General features: G+C 45.8%; 1 protein-coding gene across 1 annotated transcript; it reads left to right on the top strand.

The window, feature by feature from the left end:
- Nucleotides 1-10,938: 10,938 nt before the first annotated feature.
- LOC101046270 (protein SSX3-like) lies at nt 10,939-19,099 on the top strand. Its single transcript, XM_010350255.2, has 6 exons — nt 10,939-11,007; nt 11,414-11,528; nt 12,221-12,316; nt 14,560-14,609; nt 16,534-16,693; nt 18,999-19,099. The coding sequence occupies exons 1-6, from the start codon at nt 10,939-10,941 to the stop codon at nt 19,097-19,099; spliced, it is 591 nt and encodes a 196-aa protein (XP_010348557.1).
- Nucleotides 19,100-21,768: the final 2,669 nt, after the last annotated feature.

Here is a 21,768-nt window from a genome sequence, read left to right on the forward strand (position 1 = left end):
GCAAACTGGGGAAAGAGAGAAACTACTTACATAGCTTAGTCCAAATCCAAAAGCCTCAAAACTAGAGAAGCTGACAGTACAGGCCCTAGTCTGAGGCTAAAGGTCCAAGAGCCCCTGAGAGGCTGCTGGTGCAAGTCCCAGAGTCCAAAGGTCAACACACCGGAAGTCTGGTGTCCAAAGGCAGGAGGAGAGGAAGCCGAGAGGAAGAGAGAGAGCAAACAGACTCAGCAAGCAAACTGCTGTTCTTCTACCTGCTTTCTTCTAGCTGAACTGGCAGCCAATTGCATGGTGCCCATCCACACTGAGGGTGGGTCTTCCTCTAACAAACAGTCAAATACCGACTCAAATGTCAGTCTCCTCTGGCAACACCCGCACAGACACACCCAGAAACAATGCTTCACCAGCCATCTATGCAGTCCTTAATCTTGTCAAGTTGACACCTAATAGTAACCATGACAGTGGGCTCTAAATGCAATCACGTGTATCCTTATTAAAAAAAGAGGCAGAGGGAGATTTGAAGAGGTATACAGAGGAGAAGACAATGTGAAGATGGAGGAGAGAGAAATTTGGACTTCAGGATTGGAGTGATTGATATGGTTTGGATGTTTGTCCCCTCCAAATCTCAGGTTGAAATGTGATCCTTGATGTTGGAGGTGGGGCTTGGTGGGAGGTACTTGGGTCATGGGGGCAGATCCCTCATGACTGGCTTGGTGCCCTTTGCACAGTAATGAGTGAGTTCTCCCTGTTCGTTCACACGAGAGCTGGTTGTTTAAAAGAAATGCCATTTGACCCAGCAATCCCATTACTGGGTATATACCCAAAGGATTATAAATCGTTCTATTATAAAGACACATACACACGTATGTTCATTCTGGCACTGTTTACAATACCAAAGACCTGGAACCAACCCAAATGTCCATCAATGACAGACTGGGTAAAGAAAATGTGGCACATGTACACCAGGGAATACTGTGCAGCCATTAAAAAGGATGAGTTCATGTCCTTTGCAGGGACATGGATGAATCTGGAAACCATCATTCTCAGCAAACTGACACAAGAACAGAAAACCAAACACCACATGTTCTCACTCACAGGCGGGTGTTGAACAATGAGAACCCATGGACACGGGGTGGAGAACATCACACGCTGGGGTCTGTTGCGGGTAGGGAGCTAGGGGAGGGATAGCAGGGGGTGGGGAGGTTGGGGAGGGATAGCATTGGAAGAAATGCCTGATGTAGGTGACAGGGGGATGGAGGCAGCAAACCACCATGGCATGTGTGTACCTATGCAACAATCCTGCAAGATCTGCACGTGTACCCCAGAACTTAAAGTACAATAAAAAATAAATAATAAATAAATAAAAGAGCATGGCATCTCTCTTGCTCCATCTCTCTGCCATGTGACATGCCTCCTCCCCCTTCACCTTCCACCATGATTGGAAGGTTCCCGAAGCCCTCACTAGAAACAGATGCTGGTGCTATGCTTGTACAGTCTGCAGAACTGTGAGCCCAGTGAGCCTCTTTTCTTTATAAATCAATCAGTCTCAGGTATTCCTTTATAACAATGCAAAACGCACTGAGATGGTAATGCCGTCAGAAGCCCAGGAATGCCAACAGCCACCAAAAGCTGGAAAAGGCAAGAAAGGATTCTCACCAGACATGGTGGTTCACACTTGTAATCCCAGCACTTTGGGAGGCCAAGGTGGGTGGATTGCCTGAGCTCAACAGTTTGAGACCAGCCTGAGCAACATGGTAAAACCCTGTCTCTATCAAAAATACAAAAAATTAGCTTGGTGTGTTTATGCATGTCTGTGGTCCCAGGTTCTTAGGAGGCTAAGGTGGGAAAATCACTTGAACCTGGGAGGTGGAGGTTGCGGTGAGCCGAGATTTCACCACTGCACTCCAACCTGGGTGACAGAGTGAGATTCTCATCTCAAAAAAAAAAAAAAAAAGAAAAGAAAGGATTCTTCCTAGAGCCTAAGAAGGGAGCATGGCCCTTCTAACACCTTGGTTTTGCCCTAGCAAAACTGTTTTCAGACTTCTGATCTCCAGAACTCTGAGAGAAGAAACGTGTGTTGTTTTCTGCCACCAAGTTTGCGGCAATTTATTACAGTAATCACCAGAAGTTCATACCAATTTTGGCACCTAGAGGGGAAGTGCTGCTGTAGCAGATACCTAAAAATGTGAAGGTGGCTTTAAAATTGAATAATGGCTAGGTAGGGGCCAGAAGAATGTTGAAGAACTCGATAGAAAAAGCCTCAACTTACGTGAACAGACTGTTGGTAGAAATGTAAACATTGAGGGCAGTTCTGATGAGGGCTCAGAAAGAAGTGAGGAACATGGGAAAGAAAGCCAATATCATCTTCAAGAACACAGACATCATCATAAGCAGAATGCTGGTAGAAATAGTAATATCAAAGGTGTGTTAATAAGGGCTCAGAAGGAAATGAGGAGCATGTTATCGGGAACCAGAGGAAAGGCAACCCTAGTTACATACTGATAGAAAACTTAACTGAATGGTGTCCTACAGTTAGGTGGAAAGTAGAAATTACAAGCAATGTGTGTTATTTATCTGAAATTTGGATTTCTCTTTGGATTTCAAGTGATGATCTTGGATATTTACCTAAAGAGGTACTACAAGCAAAGGGTTAAAGGGTATGGCCTGATTTCATCTTGCTGCTTATAGTAAAATGTGAGAGGAAAGAGAGAAACTGAGGAAAGGACAATTAAGCAAAAAGGATCCAGGACTTGATGATTTGGGAAATTCTCAGCCTATCAAGATGGCATCACACCTGTAATCCCAGCACTTTGGGAGGCCGAGGTGGGCAGATCACGTGGTCAGGAGATCAAGATTATCCTGGCCAACACAGTGAAACCCGATCTCTACTAAAAATACAAAAAATTAGCCAGACATGGTGGCACATGCCTGTAGTCCCAACTACTCGGGAAGCTGAGAGTCGCTTGAACCTGGGAGGTGGAGGTTGCAGTGAGCCGAGATCACACCACTGCACTCCAGCCTGGGCAATAGAGTGAGACTCCGTCTAAAAAAAAAAAAAAGAACCGCAAAAGACACTAAACTTAAAAGAGGCACTGTTAGGAATTATGCTCTAGAGCAGGCGTCCCCAGACATTTTACACAGGGGGCCAGTTCACTGTCCCTCAGACCGCTGGAGGGCCGCCACATACTGTGCTCCTCTCACTGACCACCAATGAAAGAGGTGCCCCTTCCTGAAGTGCGGCGGGGGGGCCGGATAAATGGCCTCAGGGGGCCGCATGCGGCCCGTGGGCCGTAGTTTGGGGACGCCTGTTCTAGAGACAAAGTCAAGAATGTTTGCTAGTGCTGAAGAGATTAGGCACGTGACTCAAGGAGCTCTTCCACTGTGCTCAGCCATAGCCAGTAATAGAAATGATATCATCTGGGAAAGATACACAAAAGACCTGCTGGTCTAAAGGTGTGAATCCCTATGACATCCATTCTGAGAGGAGGGCCATAGGAGCAGAGGGAGAGCTTCAAGCTACAGAGGATTATTCTGAGTCCTTGAAACCAAATGGAATTTGTCCTGCTAGATTTCAAAATGGTTGGAAGCAGCGACTGCTTCCTTTCTTCCATTTTCTCCTATTTGAAATGAAAATATCTGTAACTACTAACCTACACTTTTCCCACCACTGTATTTTTGGAACAGATAACTTGTTTTCTAGTGTCACAAATTCACAGCAGGAAAATTTTGCCCCAGGATGTTTCGTAACCAGAGTCTCACCCATACCTATTTTAGATGAGGGGATCTGATACTTTTGAGCTGATCGTATTTGGATAAGATATTGGACTTCAGCTAATGTTGCATGGGTTGAGACATTTGAGGATTTGGGGATGGGGTACATGTATTTTGCATGTGGGAGAGATGTGAATCCTTGGGGGCCAGAGGGCAGACTGTGGTAGACTGAATAATGCCCCTCCAAAAGAAAGCCACATAGTAAGCCCTGGAACCTGTGAGTGTTAACGTACAACAACAAAAGTGATTATGTTAAAGATCTTGAGATGGGGAGATTCTCCTGGATGATCTGGGTGGGCCCTAAATGTAAGAATGAGTGTTCTTATCAGATTGAGGCAGGGAGATCTGACACCGACGTAAGAGAAGAAGGCAGGATGACTGCCATGGCTTGAATGTCCCCGCCAGAACTTGAGTTGAAATTTAACTGCCATTGTAACAATATTAAGAGGTGGAGCTTTTAGGAAATGATTAATGCTATCATCACAAGAGTGGATTCGTTATCACGAGACTGGATTTGTTATAAAAGAGAGCGTAGGCACATTTTCTCTGTCTGTCTCCTGCACCCTCACCAGTTACCAGCACCACACTCCTGGACTCCCCCCAGCCTCTTGAACTGTACTCCAAATAAACTTCTATCCTTTATAAATTACCCAGTTTGTGGTATTCCATTATGGTAACAGAAAACAAACGAAGGCAATGACCATGGAGATAGAGATTAGAGTGATGCAGCCACGTATTAGTCCATTCCCACACTGCTATAAAGAGCTGCCCAAGCTGGGTGCAGTGGCTCACACCTGTAATTCCAGCACTTTAGGAGGCTGAGGCAGGAGGATCACCTGAGGACAGGAGTTCGAGACCAGCCTGGCCAACATGGTGAAACCCCGTCTCCATTAAAAATACAAAATTAGCCGGGCATGGTGGTGGGCGCCTGTAGTCCCAGCTACCCAGAAGGCTGACGCAGGAGAATCTCTAGAACCCAGGAGGTGGAGGTTGCAGTGAGCAGAGATTGTACCACTGCACTCCAGCTTGGGTGACAGAGTGAAACTCTGTCAAACAAACAAACAAACAAACAAACAAACAAAAAAGCAGAACTGCCCAAGACTGGGTAATTTATAAAGGAAAGAGATTTAATTGACTCACAGTTCCACATGGCTGGGGAAACCTCAGGAAACTTATAATCGTGGCCAAAAGTGAAGAGGAGAGGAAGCGAGGGCTTTCTTCACATGGTGCCAGGAAAGAGAAGTGCAAGCAGGGGAAATGCCAGATGCTTATAAAACCATCAGATCTCATGAGAACTCACTCACTGTCACAAGAACAGCATGGGGAAAACTGCCCCCATGGGGATTTGTAATCCATAGGGATTACGATTTGAGATGAGATTTGAGTGGGGAAAAAGAGCCAAACCATATAAAGCCACAAACCAAGAAATGCTGGCAATCACCAGAAGCTGGAAGAGGCAAGGAACAGATTCTCTTTTAGAGCCTCTGCAGGAGTGCAGCCCTGCTGACAACTTGATTTCAACTCAGTGAAACTGATTTCAGATTTCTGGCCTCCCAAATTGTGAAAGAACAAATTTATGTTGTTTATGCCACAAAGTTTGTGGTAATTTGTTATAGTAGCCGGAGGGAATTTGAGGTGACTGTAAGGAGTTATGTAAATTATGTTAAAGAACCTTTGCAGTTGTAAGATGCATTCATTCATTCAACAAATAGTCGAGGCAATATAGAAGAGTAATTAGAAGCACAGTCTTTGAGACCGGGTGTGGGGTGGTTCATTCCTGTAATCTGTGTTTTGGGAGGCCAAGGCAGGAGGATTGCTTGAGGCCAGGAGTTCCTTCCAAATCAGCAAGGGAAACATAGCAGAACCCCATGTCTACAAAAAAAAAAGTTTTAATTAAAAATAAATAAATACATAAATAAAAGCACAGACTTTGGACTCAGTTCATCTTGGGGGTGAATCACAGCTGTGTCACCCACTGACTATGTGACCTTGAGCAGATTGCTTAATTTTCTGAGCTTCAGTCTCAACATCTGCAGACTGGGGATGATAATAGTATTTAACTCAAGGGAAGACTGTGGAAATTAATGGGAAGATGCACATAAAGGGCTTTGTGCTGAGCCCAAGAGCCACTGCCCTGTCCCTGCACTAAGAGAGCTCACTGTCATTCTGGGAGAATCTTAGAGAGATCAGGGCTGTTGATGGAAAGCCCAGGAAGAAATGGGGAATTGTTGGAAGTGCTAGGGATGAGGGTAGGAGAGACTTTTTAGAGAAATTGACTTATGAGCTCCCTGAGGAACACAGTAAGCCCTAATTACATATCCTTTTTAATACTATTATTGCACATATTATTAGTATCGATGGGTAAAATATATTTCTGGTTCTTTGGTCTTCTAGAAAAAAACATATATGGAAGTGGTTTTTTTTTAGGTTTAAATTTCTTTAAAAAAAAAAACAAGAAGTTTTTAGGCTGAGCGCAGTGGCTCACACCTGTAATCCCAGCACTTAGGGAGGCAGATCACCTGAGGTCGGCAGTTTGAGACCAGCCTGACCAATATGGAGAAACCCCGTCTCTACTAAAATTACAAAATTAGCCGGGCTTGGTGGTGCACGCCTGTAATCCCAGCTACTCAGGAGGCTGAGGCAGAAGAATCACTTGAACCCGGGAGGCGGAGGCGGAGCTTGTGGTGAACCAAGGTTGTGCCACTGCACTCCAGCCTGGGCAACAAGAGAAACTCTACCTAAAAAAAAAAAAAAAAAAACTGTGTTGTCCAGATTGTTCTAGAACTCCTGGCCTTAAGTGATCCTTCCACCTCCTGCCTTAGCCTTTCAAAGTGTTGGGACTACAGGCATGAGCTCATTTAAATCAATGTCCTGTCCTCCCCTCCCCTGCCCTCCCCTCCCCTCCCCTCCCGACAAGATCTTGCTCCGTGGCCCACTCTCTCTCTCTCTCTCTCTTTTTTTTTTTTTTTTTTTTTTTGAGACGGAGTTTTCCTCTTGTTACCCAGGCTGGAGTGCAATGGCGCGATCTCGGCTCACCGCAACCTCCGCCTCCTGGGTTCAGGCAATTCTCCTGCCTCAGCCTCCTGAGTAGCTGGGATTACAGGCACACACCACCATGCCCAGCTAATTTTTTGTATTTTTAGTAGAGACGGGGTTTCACCATGTTGACCAGGATGGTCTCGATCTCTTGACCTCGTGATCCACCCGCCTCGGCCTCCCAAAGTGCTGGGATTACAGGCTTGAGCCACCGCGCCCGGCCTCTTTTTTTTTTTTTTTAACACAACATCTTGCTCTGGCTCAGGTAGACAGCAGTGTCTGGATCATGGCTCACTGCAACCTTGTACTCCTGGGCTCAAGCGATCCTCCTACCTCAGCCCCCTGAGTAACTGGGACTACAGGCACACCACACCGCCTTGCTAATTTTTTATTTTTTATTTTTTTGTAGAGATACATTTCTTTTTTTTCTTTTCTTTTCTTTCTTTTTTTTTTTTTTTCTTTTTGAGGCAGGATCTCACTCTGTTGCCCAGGCTGGGGTACAGTTGCATGTCATGGCTCGCTGCTTCCTGAGTTCAAGCAATTCTGCCTCAGCCTCCCGAGAAGCCGGGATTACAGGTGCCCACCACCACACCTGGCTAATTTTTGTACTTCTAGTAGAGACGAGGTTTCACCATGTTGGTCAGGCTGGTCTCAAACTCCTGACCTTATGATCCGCCAGCCTCGGCCTCCCAAAGTGCTAGGATTATAGGCATGAGCCACTGCCCCGGCCACCAAATTTCTTTCTTTCTTTCTTTTTCCTTTCTTTCCTTTCTCTTTCTTCCTTTTTTCTTTTTGATATGGAGTCTCAGTCTATCGCCACCAAATTTCTTTCTTTCTTTTTCCTTTCTTTCCTTTCTCTTTCTTTCTTTCTTCCTTCCTTTCTTCCCTTTTTTTTTTTTTTTTTTTTTTTTTTTTTTGATATGGAGTCTCAGTCTATGGCCAGACTGGAGTGCAGTGGTGAGATCTCGGCTCACTGCAACCTCTGCCTCCCGGGTTCAAGTGATTCCCCTGCCTCAGCCTCCCAAGTAGCTGACATTACAGGCGTGCATCGACACGCCTGCCTAATTTTTTGTATTTTAGTAGAGACAGCGTTTCACCATGTTGGCCAGGATGGTCTCAATCTCCTGACCTCATGATCCGCCCGCCTCAGCCTCCCAAAGTGCTGGGATTACAAGTGTGAGCCACTGCGCCTGGCCTGCCAAATTTCTTGTTACTACAGAGTTCCTAGGAAAAATTCCATACCTGAAAAAGTTAGAAACTGACAGGAAGAATTTAAGATGGCAACCTGCCTCACACACACAATGAGTATATTGAAACTAGATAACAAATGCACGGGTGGCGGGGGTGGGGCGCATGGAGAATGGAAAGAGAAAATCGGCGCCTGCGTACTCTGATTTTGAAGAATCGAAATTGAAAATCAGACCATGCTACTCTGAACTTGGAGTAGCCAATCCCGAGAGATGCTTTAGGCGGGAAAATCAGAGCATTCTGTCCCTGGGCCCTGGACTGAGAGACCCCACACCGACTGTGCTTGTCCCGCCTACTGTTCTGACTTCTGATTGGCCAGATGGAGTTCACTCCCCACCCTGATTGGTCCGTCATCTTTGGGTGGTGACGTTGCAGAATATTATCTCCTCCTACAGCCATACTTTACAGCCATTTTTGCGGACCGCGCCGCTTGCTGCAGACAGAGCTTTCTCTGTTGCAGACCTTGCTACCGCTGCTTTGTCTCTGAGGTAGGTTATCTTTTAGGAACACCCTAGATGGGCTAAGTGGGGCAGATAGAAAAGTGGGAAGCCTCTTGAGATCACTCAATTGCTTGGGGTTCTGGAAATCTTGAGCACAAAGACAGCTAGTCCTCTAGCCTTTCAGGACCGCCATGATGGAGGGTCCTCCCGCCTAGGCCTCAGGCCTACAGGCCCGTGCCATCCCGCCCCGAGAGTTTATTTTTTTGTAGTTTAATAGAGACGGGGTTTCGCTCTGTTGGTCAGGCCAGTTGCAACCTCCTAGGCTCAAGCAATCCTTCCACCTCGGCCTTGGGACTACAGGCACAGGCCACCCCACTTATGCTGTTTTGATTTTTTTAAAGCAGAAATGGGGTTTCGCCATGTTAGCCAGGCTGGCCTTGACTTCGGGGCTCAAGCAATCCTCCTGTCTCGGCCACAGAACTGCAGGCGTGCACCACCCCGACCCCGCTAAGGTTTTTTTTTTTTCTTTTTTTTTTTTTCGTTACGGGAGTTGTTACACAATCCTCAGCAGATCCCGACTTCCATGACCACCGTCCTGCTAATTTTTTATTTTTTTTGGTAGAAATGGTTTTGCTATATTGGCCGGAATGGTCTCGACCTTCTAGTCTCAAGCTATCCTCCTGCCTTGGCCTCGGGACTACAGATATGCACCACCCTGCCCGTGGCATTTTTTTTTTTTTTTTTTTTTTTTTTTTTTTTTTTTTGTAGAAACCGGTTTCACTATGTTGGCCAGGCTGGCCTCAACCTCTTGGGCTCAAGCGCTACTCCCACCTTGGCCTCAGGACTACAGGCATGTGCCATTCCGCCCCTGCTACTGCTAGTTGTTGGTTTTTTTGGGGGTCTTTTTTGCTTTTTTATTTTTTTTCTTCTGTAGAGATGGGATTTCGCTGTGTTGCCCAGGCTGGTCTCACCTCCTGGGCCCAAGCAATCCTCCCACCTCAGCCTTGGAACTACAGGCCGGAGCCACCCTGCCCACGGTACATTTTTGTTGTTATTGTTAGTAGAAATGGGATTCCCCTGTGTTGGCTAGGCTGGCTTTGACCTCCTGTCTCCTGGTCTCAAGCAATCCTCCCGCCTCAGCCTTAGGACTATAGGCGAACACCACCCTGCCCCTACTAATTATTTATTTATTTATTGAGACAGTCTCACTCTGTCGCCAGGCTGGAGTGCAATGGCGCCACCTAGGCTCACTGCAACCTCCGCCTCCAGGGTTCAAGTGATATCTCCTGCCTCAGCCTCCCAAGTAGCTGGAACTACAGGCGTGTGCCACCACTTCCAGCTAATTTTCGTAGTTTTGGTAGAGACAGGGTTTTACCATGTTGGCCAGTATTGTCTCGATTCTTGATCTTGGGATCCCCCTGCCTTGGCCTCCCAAAGTGCTGGGATGTTAGAGGCCTACACCACCACCCCCAGCTAATTTTTTTTTTTTTTTTGGTAGAGATGGGGGTTTTGCTGTTTCCCAGGCTGGTCTCGACCTCCTGGACTCAAGTGATCTGCATGCCTTGGCCTCCCAAAGTGCTGGGATTACAGGCCTGAGCTACTGCACCTGGCTGATTGCTGCATCTTGAAATGCCCCACATTCTCTCCAAGTGATGGCAGGCTCTCGTAGTCTCAGAGATTCTAGCTCTCTTCCTCCTAATAATTTACACATAGCCCAGTAATAGCCTCTAAATCAGGCGTCCCCAAACTACGGCCCACAAGCCTCATGCAGCCCCCTGAGGCCATTTATCCGGCCCCCTGCCGCACTTTAGGAAGGGGCACCTCTTTCATTGGTGGTCAGTGAGAGGAGCACAACATGTGGCGGCCCTCCAGCGGTCTGAGGGACAATGAACTGGTCCCCTTTGTAAAAAGTTTGAGGACGCCTGCTCTAAATCCATTCATATTAGCAATGTTCATTTCTCTCATTTCTCTTCAACAGAACAGAACCCCCCCTGCCTCCCTCTGCCTGATCAGATCCATCAGCAGAGAGACCATGTGATCTCTGGGACTCACTTCGCTTTAGTGAATTGAGGTGTCAGAATGCCCCCACTCAATAAAATTACACAGTCATGTCCCTGCCTCCCCAACAAGGGTCTGTACATCTTTTAGGGTAAATCTACCTCTAGGGAAACAACAACCGTAGCCAACCCCCTCCCAAAGACTTAAGGCTGCTTTGCCCTTAGGAAAGCTGTCATCCCCAATCAATACTTCTCCCGGAGACCCTTGGCTCCCTGTTTTCATCTGACTTCTCCCCATGTCCTTACTTGGGGACAGATAAGCCACTGCCACGGATGGAGAAAGGCAGCACCTGACCCCAGGTGACTGTGGCCGGTCTTCAGTGATTTCCCCCTCCACAGGGCCTTTAACTCAGGCTGTTTCTCTTACAGGTCAGACTGCTCCCAGAGCCATGAACGGCGACGACAGCTCTGCAAAGAAACCCGGTGATGAAGAGCAAATATCGGAGAGTAAACGCAAGGTGAGGTGACCTGGAGGGGCAGAGTAGTGGCCCAGGGGACAGTGTAGGGTGACCAAGTTTCTGAGGAGGGGAGGACAGAGGTGCTGGGGACAAGGAGCAGGGTCTCCGGGAGATCTGGGCCCTTGAGAGTCTCCCACCCTCGCTCTGTCATCACCTAGCATCCTTGGGGACAAGTCTGTTACCTGGCACTACATTTGGTGACTCTCAGTCCATTCTGGAAGGTGGAAAGAGAGCTAGCCAGCAATATTGAAGCTAGGGAAGATCGCCTGTGCCGTCGTCTCAGCTGTGGCATCAACCAGGAGGGATTACCATCCCCACATCCAGCACACAGGAAGCGGTTCCCCCTGGATGGCAGACATGCCTAGCTGAGTGACTGCCAGAATTTCTTTTCCTTTTTATTTTCTAGGCCTTTGATGATATTGCCCAATACTTCTCTAAGAACGAGTGGGAAAAGCTGCAGTACTCGCAGAAAATCACCTATGTGTACATGAAGAGGAACTATGAGGCCATGAGTAGACTAGGTAACAGAAAGTTCTAGATACAGCCAAGTCCGGGGACACATGAGCATCCCTTTTCCTGCTTTGGCTACTTCTCAGGCTGCTGAAAGTACCCCACATGTTCCTTTTGTGCAGGGAAAAATCCCAAGCCAGCTTCTGGGTGTTCTGCTCCTCTGTAGCCTGTCAGGGCTGAGGGCAGGAACTGGCCAGTGGAGCTCATACCTGGGCCTGCGTGGTTCCCCTGTAGGCATCTGTTCTGATGAGCACAACTGTCCTTGACATCCTGGCCCCCCACTCTCGGCTACTCTCTCTCTCTCTCTCTCTTTCTTTCTTTCTCTCTCTTTCAGTTTCTTTCTCTCTCTCTCTCTTTTTTTTTGTTTTTTGTTTTTTGTTTTTTGAGTCAGAGTCTCACTCTGTCACCCAGGCTAGAGTGTGGTAGTGCAATCATAGCTCAACTGCAGCCTCAAACTCCTGCAGCAGTCCTCCTGCCCCAGACTCTGGCGTAGCCGGGCTACAGGCATGTGCCACCATGCCCAACTAATTTTATTTTATGTTTTGTAGATACGGGGTCTTTATGTTGCCCAGGTTTGTCTTGAGCGCTTGGCTTCAAACAGTCCTCCCGCCTCAGCCTCCCAAAGTGCTGGTACTACAGACATGAGCCACCGTGCCAGGCCTAAGCTTGTCTCTTAAGGAATAAGCATTTTTCTTTTTTCTAGGTTTCCAGGTCACCGTCCCACTTTTCATGCGTAATAAACAGGCCAAAGACATCCAGGAGGATGATTCTGATAGAGACTCTAACCCCGGGAATCTGGGTGAGTACATGGGAAGGGCTGGAAAGGGTCTCTTCAAGCCTAGCTGCTTTTCTGCTCAGCTACCTGGGAAAGATCCTCAGGCATTTGCCGCCTCATCAGGGCTGAGTGAAAAAAAAATCCATTCAGAAAGTTCTACAGAGGCCACTCATATAAAATTCTAAAACATGCAAAACAATAATATATATTATGGATAATAAATAAGTAAATAGTAAATGTATTAAAACATAAATGCGAACAAAAAGCCATCAGACTCAGGAGACTGGCTGTAAGTGGAGTAGAGAGCGTAGGGATTGGTGAGGGCTGCACAGACAGCTTCAGCTGTGTCTTGTTTATAGTGGTTTGGGGTTTTTTTTTGTTTTGTTTTGTTTCTTTTTTTTGAGATGGAGTCTTGCTCTGTCGCCAGGCTGGAATGCAATGGCACAATGTCAGCTGACTGCAACCTCCACCTCCCAGGTTCAAGCGATTCTCCTGCCTCAGCCTCCGAAGTAGCTGGGATTACAGGCACCCACCACCACGCCTGGCTAATTTTTGTATTTTTAGTAGAGACAGGGTTTCACTATATTGGTCAGGCTGGTCTCGAACTCCTGACCTTGTGATCTGCCCGCCTCGGCCTTCCAAAGTGCTGGATTACAGGCGTGAGCCACTGCGCCTGGCCTTTATAGTGTTTCTAATATTCTGAATAAATAAATCAGATCTAACATAGTTGTGGGATAATGTTGAGATCTGACTGGACTCAATATTATTCCACATACTTTTCTGTGTGTTTGAAATACTTCTTTTAGGCCAGGCACGGTGGCTCATGCCTGTAATCCCAGCACTTTGGGAGGCCAAGGTGGGTGGATCACGAGGTCAAGAGATCGAGACCATCCTGGTCAACAAGGTGAAACCCCATCTCTACTAAAAATACAAAACATTAGCTGGGCATGGTGGCACTTGCCTGTAGTCCCAGCTACTCAGGAGGCTGAGGCAGGAGAATTGCTTGAATCCAGGAGGCAGAGGTTGCAGTGAGCCGAGATTGCGCCATTGCACTTCAGCCTGGGTAACAAGCGAAACTCAGTCTCAAAAAAAAAAAAAAAAAAGTGAAAAGTGAAAAGAAAATGTTAAAAGTGTAGATCCGCCAAAATCTTCCAGAGTTTGTTTGATTAACAGCATGTAGGTATTAATAAATTTCTTACGAAAGAGAATGATAAACACATTATGTAACAAAGATTGCTGTTTATCTGTATTTTATCAAAACCAAATAGTCTTCTGATTCCCAAACAACCCCGATTCTCCATGTTGAGCTTGGAAGAGGGTTTGAAAGAGTGATCCCTCATCCAGCATACAGAGAGCTTTCCCACTACTCAGTGAGCAGAGATAATGTAGGGAGAAAAAAGATTCCAGGTTAGAGATCTTTGTGCATTTCAGTATATAAAGGGAACATATGTGTTTACTTGCTCTTCTGCTCTGACAAGGTCAGAATGTCACAACTGTCCGGTAGACCTATTACTCCCCAGCTAAACAAGCCAAATGCTACAATCTCCTGTAATCACCATAAGAGGTCTGAAAATTCAGTGCTTGAGTATCTGCCAAGTTTCTGACATTAAAGGAGTGTCTTTCTACTGAAAGTATTTCGGAGCCACTGGACTGAATCATCCAGGGTTCATCACACATTTCACAGCTTAATTGACATACCATAAGATTCACCCATTTTAAGTGTACAGTGATTTTTAGTTGTTTCATATCTTGAGTGGATCCAGTTCAGATTCCCAACCAATTTAATCATTTGGGGAAAAGTAAAAGACATGCAATGGAATAAGATGAGACTGTGATGGCTTTAGTCCCCATTTGCTAAACGATGAGAAGGAAAATTCTGAATTGATGCCACAGGTAAGTGCACCAACCACTGCTGAAGATAACTCAGAAGCAAATCGCAAATCTCAACTCCTCAACAATGAGTAGACTCGTAACCCTCTGCTGCAGAATACCCTGATGCTGTGGAAGTCTCTCTAGAGCAGGCGTCCCCAAACTTTTTACACAGGGGGCCAGTTCACTGTCCCTCAGACCGTTGGAGGGCCGCCACATACTGTGCTCCTCTCACTGACCACCAATGAAAGAGGTGCCCCTTCCTGAAGTGCGGCGGGGGGCCGGATAAATGGCCTCAGGGGGCCGCATGCAGCCCATGGGCCGCAGTTTGGGGACGCCTGCTCTAGAGTTTGGAAATACTTACTGACAAAGGAAAATTCTGATATATTCTCTTTCAGTTAAACGTCATACACTGACTCTCAGCATGTTCCAGGGACTCTTCTCGCAGGTGAGTATCTCCCAAATCTAAAGTACCAGAGAACCTTAGAGTGGAAGAATATCAAAAATGCCCTCACTGCCTCCTTCTCCCCATGTTTATCACAACACCTGATGTAGTATCGATGGCTTGACAATACCTAACAGTTGTGATGGTTAATACTTCTTTTGTTTTCATAGTGATGCCAGATGTTATTTTAAGCAGTTCACATGGATTAGTTTATTTAATCCTTAAGAAAACCTCCATAACGTTGTTTCTATTATTATCTCCAAATAATGAGTCACACACTTCAGTTATCCATAAAAAAGACATGCGACTTGACACAAATCTTCTATTTCTCTGAGCTCCAGATTCCTGGTCCATGAAATGGAAGTAAAGAATCATAGTTGGCCAGGCACCATGGCTCACATCTGTAATCCTAGTACTTTGAGAGGCCGAGGTGGGCACATCATGAAGTCAGGAGATCGAGATCATCCTGGCTAACACCGTGAAACCCTGTCTCTTAAAAATACAAAAAATTAGCCAGACGTAGTGGTATGTGCCTGTAGTCCCAGCTACTCTAGAGGCTGAGGCAGGAGAATAGTTTTAACCTGGGAGGCAGAGGGTGCAGTGAGCTGAGATTGCGCCAGTGCACTCCAGCCTGGGTGACAGAGCAAGACTCCGTCTCAAAAAGAAATAAGAATCGTAGTTCATGTTATAGTTCATAGTTATCAGCAGAATCATAAAATGAGGCTATCGTGGTACAGAGATAGATGTTAAATAATTTACCTGAGGCACAGTAGCAGTGATAGTCTAATCCAGAGCTCCAAGGCATTTAAAGCTCATTCACGTTTTCATTGGTTGATGAAGTTCAGTTGTTGCTCAGTAGGGCTTTACCCCATAGGGCCTGCTGGTGCTTCCATTTAGACACCCACTCTGCAACAGAAAGGACCAGCTGGCCTCTGCTCTATTACCCGGGCCATTCACATGAATTAGGAATCACTTTCACTATTGGCCCCTCCCTATTGTGAGCTGCTTGAGGGCCTTGTCTGCACCTGGGGCATCTGGGAAGCCCCGGTCCCAGCCAGGGGATCCCTCAGAGGCCCCTGAATGAGTGACCCCAAAACTGCAGATTCAACTCTTAGAGGGTAAAGGGATCTGGGAGTTGGGTTGCCAGTGTGGAGACTGAATTCAAAGAGGGATCGTGAAAGATAGTAACTTTTATTATTACTACATTCAAATGGTGTTTACCAGCTCAGAGAGGACTTTCCCTTAGCCTATTTTACATGTATTATTTCACTGTTTCATAAGTGAGGAAGCTGAATAAAGTACCTTGAGATTGTTGGTCAGCGGCACATCCCAGTGCAACCAAAGTTGGTATGGGTGCCACCTCAGTTAATTCCACATTCACTGTTGGTGCCTCGGTAGGTGGTACGCCATATCCGGTACTGCTTTCTTTGCTGCCTAGACTAATTTCTGCAAACCATTTATTTGCCTCTCCCTTCCCTGTATTCATCTCCCTACACCATCTTTTCCAGCAGTGTTTTGTCCCCTCTCTCTGTTTTTACATTTACTCAGCAGCTGTCTACAAGCTTATATGGGATACCTTGTATTTTATAGAAGCTCTTCCTTTTGTAGACCTTGTGAATTCTTAGAGTGCTATTCTTTTCCAAATCTGTACACCATACTCTCAATGACATGGAGATTTTTGCTGTTGGCAAGGATGTCAGTCTCAAAAGAGTGTGAAGATAAGCATTCTAGCACTGGAAACCCCATTTGTTTAGGCCATTCTTTTCCCTTCTAACTTCCCAGGTTTCTCCTAATTTAGGTATGTATAACTCTCCCAGCGTTGTTGAGAACATTGATTAATGTAATGCCTGTGAAGAAACTTTATAAGTTCTAAAGCACTATAGAAATGCCACTGATACTGTTTATCCATGATCTCCACATTACAAAGATCATGCCCAGGGACCCACCAAAGGAAGAAGAAAATCATTCGGAGGCAGTGCCAGCAACATCTGGCGCCCAAAATGATGTGAAACTGCTGTGCTACCCACAGTGCACCCCGATGTACTCTGCAAAGCCAAGTACCCCTGAGAAGATTAACAAGATAACTGGTAAGAGGAAATAATTTGGGAACAACCCCTCTGGCTTCCCTGGCTATGTTCAGGTGTGTGGATTGGGTGTGTGGCATGGACCCCAGAAAAGCCTGGGTCCAGGCTGGGCTGAGGAGCTTGCCCAGCTCCAGATGAGATGTTAGACATGACGTCTAGAGACACAGACTTGAGTTGTCATCCATATTAAAAAAAAAAACATGTGACCTGGGGCAAGTCTTCTAAATTTTTTTGAGCTCCAGATTTCTAGTCCATAAGATGGAAATAATCATAGCTGATAAATTGTTTGGAGGCATTAAATTAATCTAGAAGGCCTGATGACATGAAAGGTGCTCAAGCAATTCTATCTGTGATAACCTGGGATCATATCTTACTCAGCTCAATGTCTGATAACCAATACAGCCTCAGAGATATTGCAGGTTCGGTTCCAGACCACTGCAATAAAATGAGTCACACATTTTTTTCGCAGTGCATAAAAACATTATGTTTACGCTATACTGTAGTCTACTAAATGTGCAATAGCATTATGTCTAAAAATGTACATAGCTTAATTTTAAAATAATTTATTGTTTAAAATGCTAACAATCTTCTGAGTCTTCAGTGAGTCACACTCTCTTTGCTGGTGGAGGGTCTTGCCTCGGTGTTGATGGCTGCTGGCTGATCAAGGTGGTGGTTGCTGAAGTTTGGAGTGGCTGTGGCAGTTTCTTGAAAACAATGAAATTTGCCACATCGATTAGCTTTCCCTTTCATGAAAGATTTCTCTGTAGTAGGTGGTGCTGTTTGATAGCATTTTACCCACAGTAGAACTACTTTCAAAGTTGAAGTCAATCCTCTCTAGCTATGAAAGTCCAAGATGGCATCTTCTTCCAGTATAAGGCAATTTTATCTAGACTGAAAATCTGTTGTTCAGTGTAGCCCCCTTCATCAATGATCTTAACTAGATCTTCCGGATAACCTGCTGCAGCTTCTCCGTCAGTACTTGCTGTTTCACCTTGCACTTCTGTATCATGGAGACAGCTTCTTCCCTTAAACCTCACAAACCAGCCTCTGCTAGCTTTACATGTTTCTTCTGCAGCTTCTTCACCTCTCTCAGCTTTCATAGACTTCAAAAGTGTTTGACTCTTGCTCTGAATGAGACTTCGGCTTAAAGAAATGTGGTGGCTAGTTTGATCTTCTATCCTGACCACTCAGACTTTCTCTATTTCAGCAGTAAGGCTGTTTTGCTTTCTTATTTGTGTGTTCACCAGAGTATACCTCAAGAACTTTTCCTTTGCATTCACAGCTTGGCTGTTTGGTGCAAGAGGTCTAGCTTTCAGCCTATCTTGGCTTTCACCATGCCTTCCTCACTAAGCTTTGCCATTTCTAGCTTCTGATTTAAAGTGAGAGACGTGATTCTTTCTTTTATTTGAACACTTCGCGGCCATTATAGGGTTGTTAATTGTCCTAATTTCAGTATTGCTGTGTCTCAGGACATAGGGAGGCCCAAGAAAAGGAAGAGAGACGGTGAACGGCTCATCGGTGGAGCAGTCAGAACACACACAACATTGATTGATTAAGTTTGTCATCTTTTATGGGTGCAGTTCCCGGTACCCCCAAAACAATTACACACAACAGGGTGACTATAGGCAATAATAACTTAATTGTACATTGAAAAATAACTAAAAGAATCTAATGGATTGTTTGTAACACAAAGGATAAATGCTTGAGGGGATAGATACCTTATTTTCCATGATTTGCATGCCTCTATCAAAACATCTCCCATACCCCGCAAGTATATACGCCTACTGTGTGCCCACAACCATAAAAAACAAAAATTATCTTAAAAGACTAAAAAACAATTAGAATAATAACATCAAAGCTCACTGATCACAGATCACCATAACGGATATAATAATAATGGAAAAGTATAAAATTGGTGAGAACTTCCAAAAAAAATTGCAGTTTCTGTGAAGCACTATAAAAATGTGGTGCTATAAAAAAGGTATGCCTGTGTGCCCTTAACAAATACCTGCTGAATGAAAGAAGGTATGGGTGAATGTTCCCACATATGAAGAGGTTGAGAATCTAAAGCTGACAACGGAAGGAGCCCAAAGCTAAAACTTTAATTGGCATTTGGCCTGTATTGGTGTGGGTCTAAGGTCTCAGCCTCTCTAAGCCAGAGAAAGTGAAAAACTGGATAAAGAAGGCCCATGGGCACTTGGGAGAGGGGAGGCATCTCCTCCTTTTGAGAAAACAGAGCCTCCTTTTGAGAAAACAGAGCCTAACACTCAAATCTACCCAACTCTCATATCCCAACTCTTCATCATAGCACCCAAAAGGGCAAAACATGCCTGGAGCCATAGACTGCGTGAGAGAAAGAATCTGGTGACCTATGAAGAGATCAGCGACCCTGAGGAAGATGACGAATAACTCTGTAAGTGAATTTTCAGCTCATCCCCCACATCCCTGCGGATATGCAATTCTGTTACAGTACTGGTATCCCATCTTGTCACTTGTTCCCCAAATCATTCCCTTCTCATAATTTTCTGGGGTACAGAACTGAGGCTGAATGGTGAGATTTCCCATACTCTTTATACTCCCTGCCCTGAATATCCAGGGATCCTCCCTACCCAGGATGCTGTGGGTTCCCAAATCCCATGTCAGCCTCAGCCCTGATATGTGGGCCACACCTTCCTCTAGCCTAGGAATTGATAAACCAGGCGAGGAGGTCACTGTGGCATGAGCACATTGTTCACTTCGAGGAACAGTGGAGGGTGCATGCAGGGTCTGCAGGTCAAGAGTTGAGATTGAGTTATCGGGCAATGGGAAGTCACTGCCACTTTTTTCTTTCTCTCTTCTTGCCTCAGCCTCAGGGATATGACACATGCCCATGATGAGAAGCAGAACTTGGTGACCTTTCATGAACATGGGCATGGCTGCGAACACCTCGTCATCAGGTGTATAGCAAGTGTTCACGACAGTGAAAAGTTGAACGTCATTTTTCTTAGTGTGCCAAGACTTTGATGTTAGTGTTTCCGTTGTATTTTCTTATCGTGTGCTATTGGTAGATACTAGCGTTTCCGTTGATGAGCAAGATATACTTAATACATATTTCGATTTGTGTATCCATGCACCTACCTTAGAAAGCAAGTATAGTATTGTCAGGTATTTTATGCATAGAACAGCACTACCCTTCCAGATGTGACTACTGAGGGCTGTTCTGAATGTTTAATTTCAGATTCTTTCCTCTGCATTTACACACCACACACACACACACACACACACACACACACACACACCCCAAGTACCACTGTAAGCATCTCACATCTGCTTTTCCCCACTGCCATGTGTCCTGGTTAAGCCTCCCTCACTCTGTTTCCTGTTCAACATGGACTCCCTGCTGCAGACTTCCCTCGATGATTCCCTGTATCTGTTACAGTTAATAAACATTTGCAAACTTTCCCCAGTTGTTTGTGCCTCTCATTGTGCACAGTACTGGGCACGTGTGTATTTCTTTAGGACAGATTCTTAAAAGTGGAATTGCTGCGTCAAAGGAGTCATTTATTCAATGAAAACCTAATGAGTGCATACTGCTTCTGAGCGCTGTTCTAGGTGCTGGAGAGACATCAGGGAACAAGGCCATGTTCCTGACTACCATTCTAGAAGAGGATGTTTCCAGTTGTTGGGTTTTTGTTTTTTCTAGAGACGGGGTCTTGCTCTGTCCAAGCTGGAGTGCAGTGGTGTGATTATAGCTCAATGCAGCCTTGAACTCCTGGGCTCAAGCAGTTCTCCCACCTCAGTCTCTGGGGTAGCTGTGACTATAGGCACACACCATCATGCCCCACTAATTTTTTTAAGATTTTTTTCAAGAGTGTCTCACTATGTTGCCCAGGCTGGTCTCAAAACTCCTGGGCTCAAGCGATCCACCTTGGCCTCCTAAAGTGCTGAGATTACAGGTGTGAGCCACTGTACTTGGCCTCCAGTTTTTATTTTGATAGAGCCTATACACTTCAGTCCTAGAGCAGGATTCTGCAGCAGCTGGTTAGGCATCTTGGCCTTTGCTCTCTAAATGATTTTTGGGTTCAGGGGCTGGGATGGTCCATTTGGAAGTATGTAGGAGGAGACATAGATGAAATTGTCAACTGCAGAACGTGGAGGAATCCGAAAGATGTGTCCACTGTAGACCCTATGGTGGACAGGGAATAGAAGAGTCCATTTAGTCTCCATGCAGTGGAGCAAACATGGAAAGTCCACTGTACAGAAGCATGAGGCTGCCCACCAAGGGTCTCGCCAACTAAGGGCCTGGGGGCTGGGATGGGGACGATGATTTGGGAATGGGACAGTTCTTTCTCCGATGTACCATTGCGTGGTGCGGAGGTGAAACAGTTCTGGGGAAGGGAAGGGCAGAGGGGAGTCTATTTTAGAACAAATCGCGTGTGAATGGAAACATTAAGGCTTCATTCACCCACAACGAACTTGAAACACCAGCCCCAGGTGGAGGCAGGATTGGAGCTGGGTTTTTGTTGTTGTTGTTGCTGCTGTTGTTGTTTTTGAGACAGAGTTTTGCTCTTGTTTCCCAGGCTGGAGTGCAATGGCACGATCTCAGCTCACTGTAACCTCCACCTCCTGGATTCAAGCCATTCTCCTGCCTCAGCCTCTCGAGTAGCTCGGATTACAGACACCTGTCACCACGTCCGGTTAATGTTTGTATTTTTGGTAGAGGCAGGGTTTCACCATATTGGTCAGGCTGGTCTTGAACTCCTGACCTTGTGATCTACCCGCCTTGTTCTCCTAAAGTGCTGGGATTACAGGCATGAGCCACCGCACCCAGCCACTTGGAGCTGTTTTGACCGTCCATGGCCCATCACCTTGGCCTCCTGGCTTTTCCCCAGCCTTGGAAGGAGGACACTATCATCATTATGCCTATATTATAGATGAGAGATAAGAGTCCCAGCGAGATGGTAGGCATCTAGTCAGAGGTCCTACAGCTGGCAGGTGCAGGAGAGGCTGAGTTTGGAGCTCAATGACTTTAGAAACATTCAGGACAGGGGTGTGTGGTGGAAGGAGAGAGAATTGAACAAGCCCCAAGTTCTGTCCCC

This window comes from Saimiri boliviensis, chromosome X, assembly GCF_048565385.1.
Source record: "Saimiri boliviensis isolate mSaiBol1 chromosome X, mSaiBol1.pri, whole genome shotgun sequence".
In the NCBI taxonomy this organism is placed as follows: domain Eukaryota; kingdom Metazoa; phylum Chordata; class Mammalia; order Primates; family Cebidae; genus Saimiri; species Saimiri boliviensis.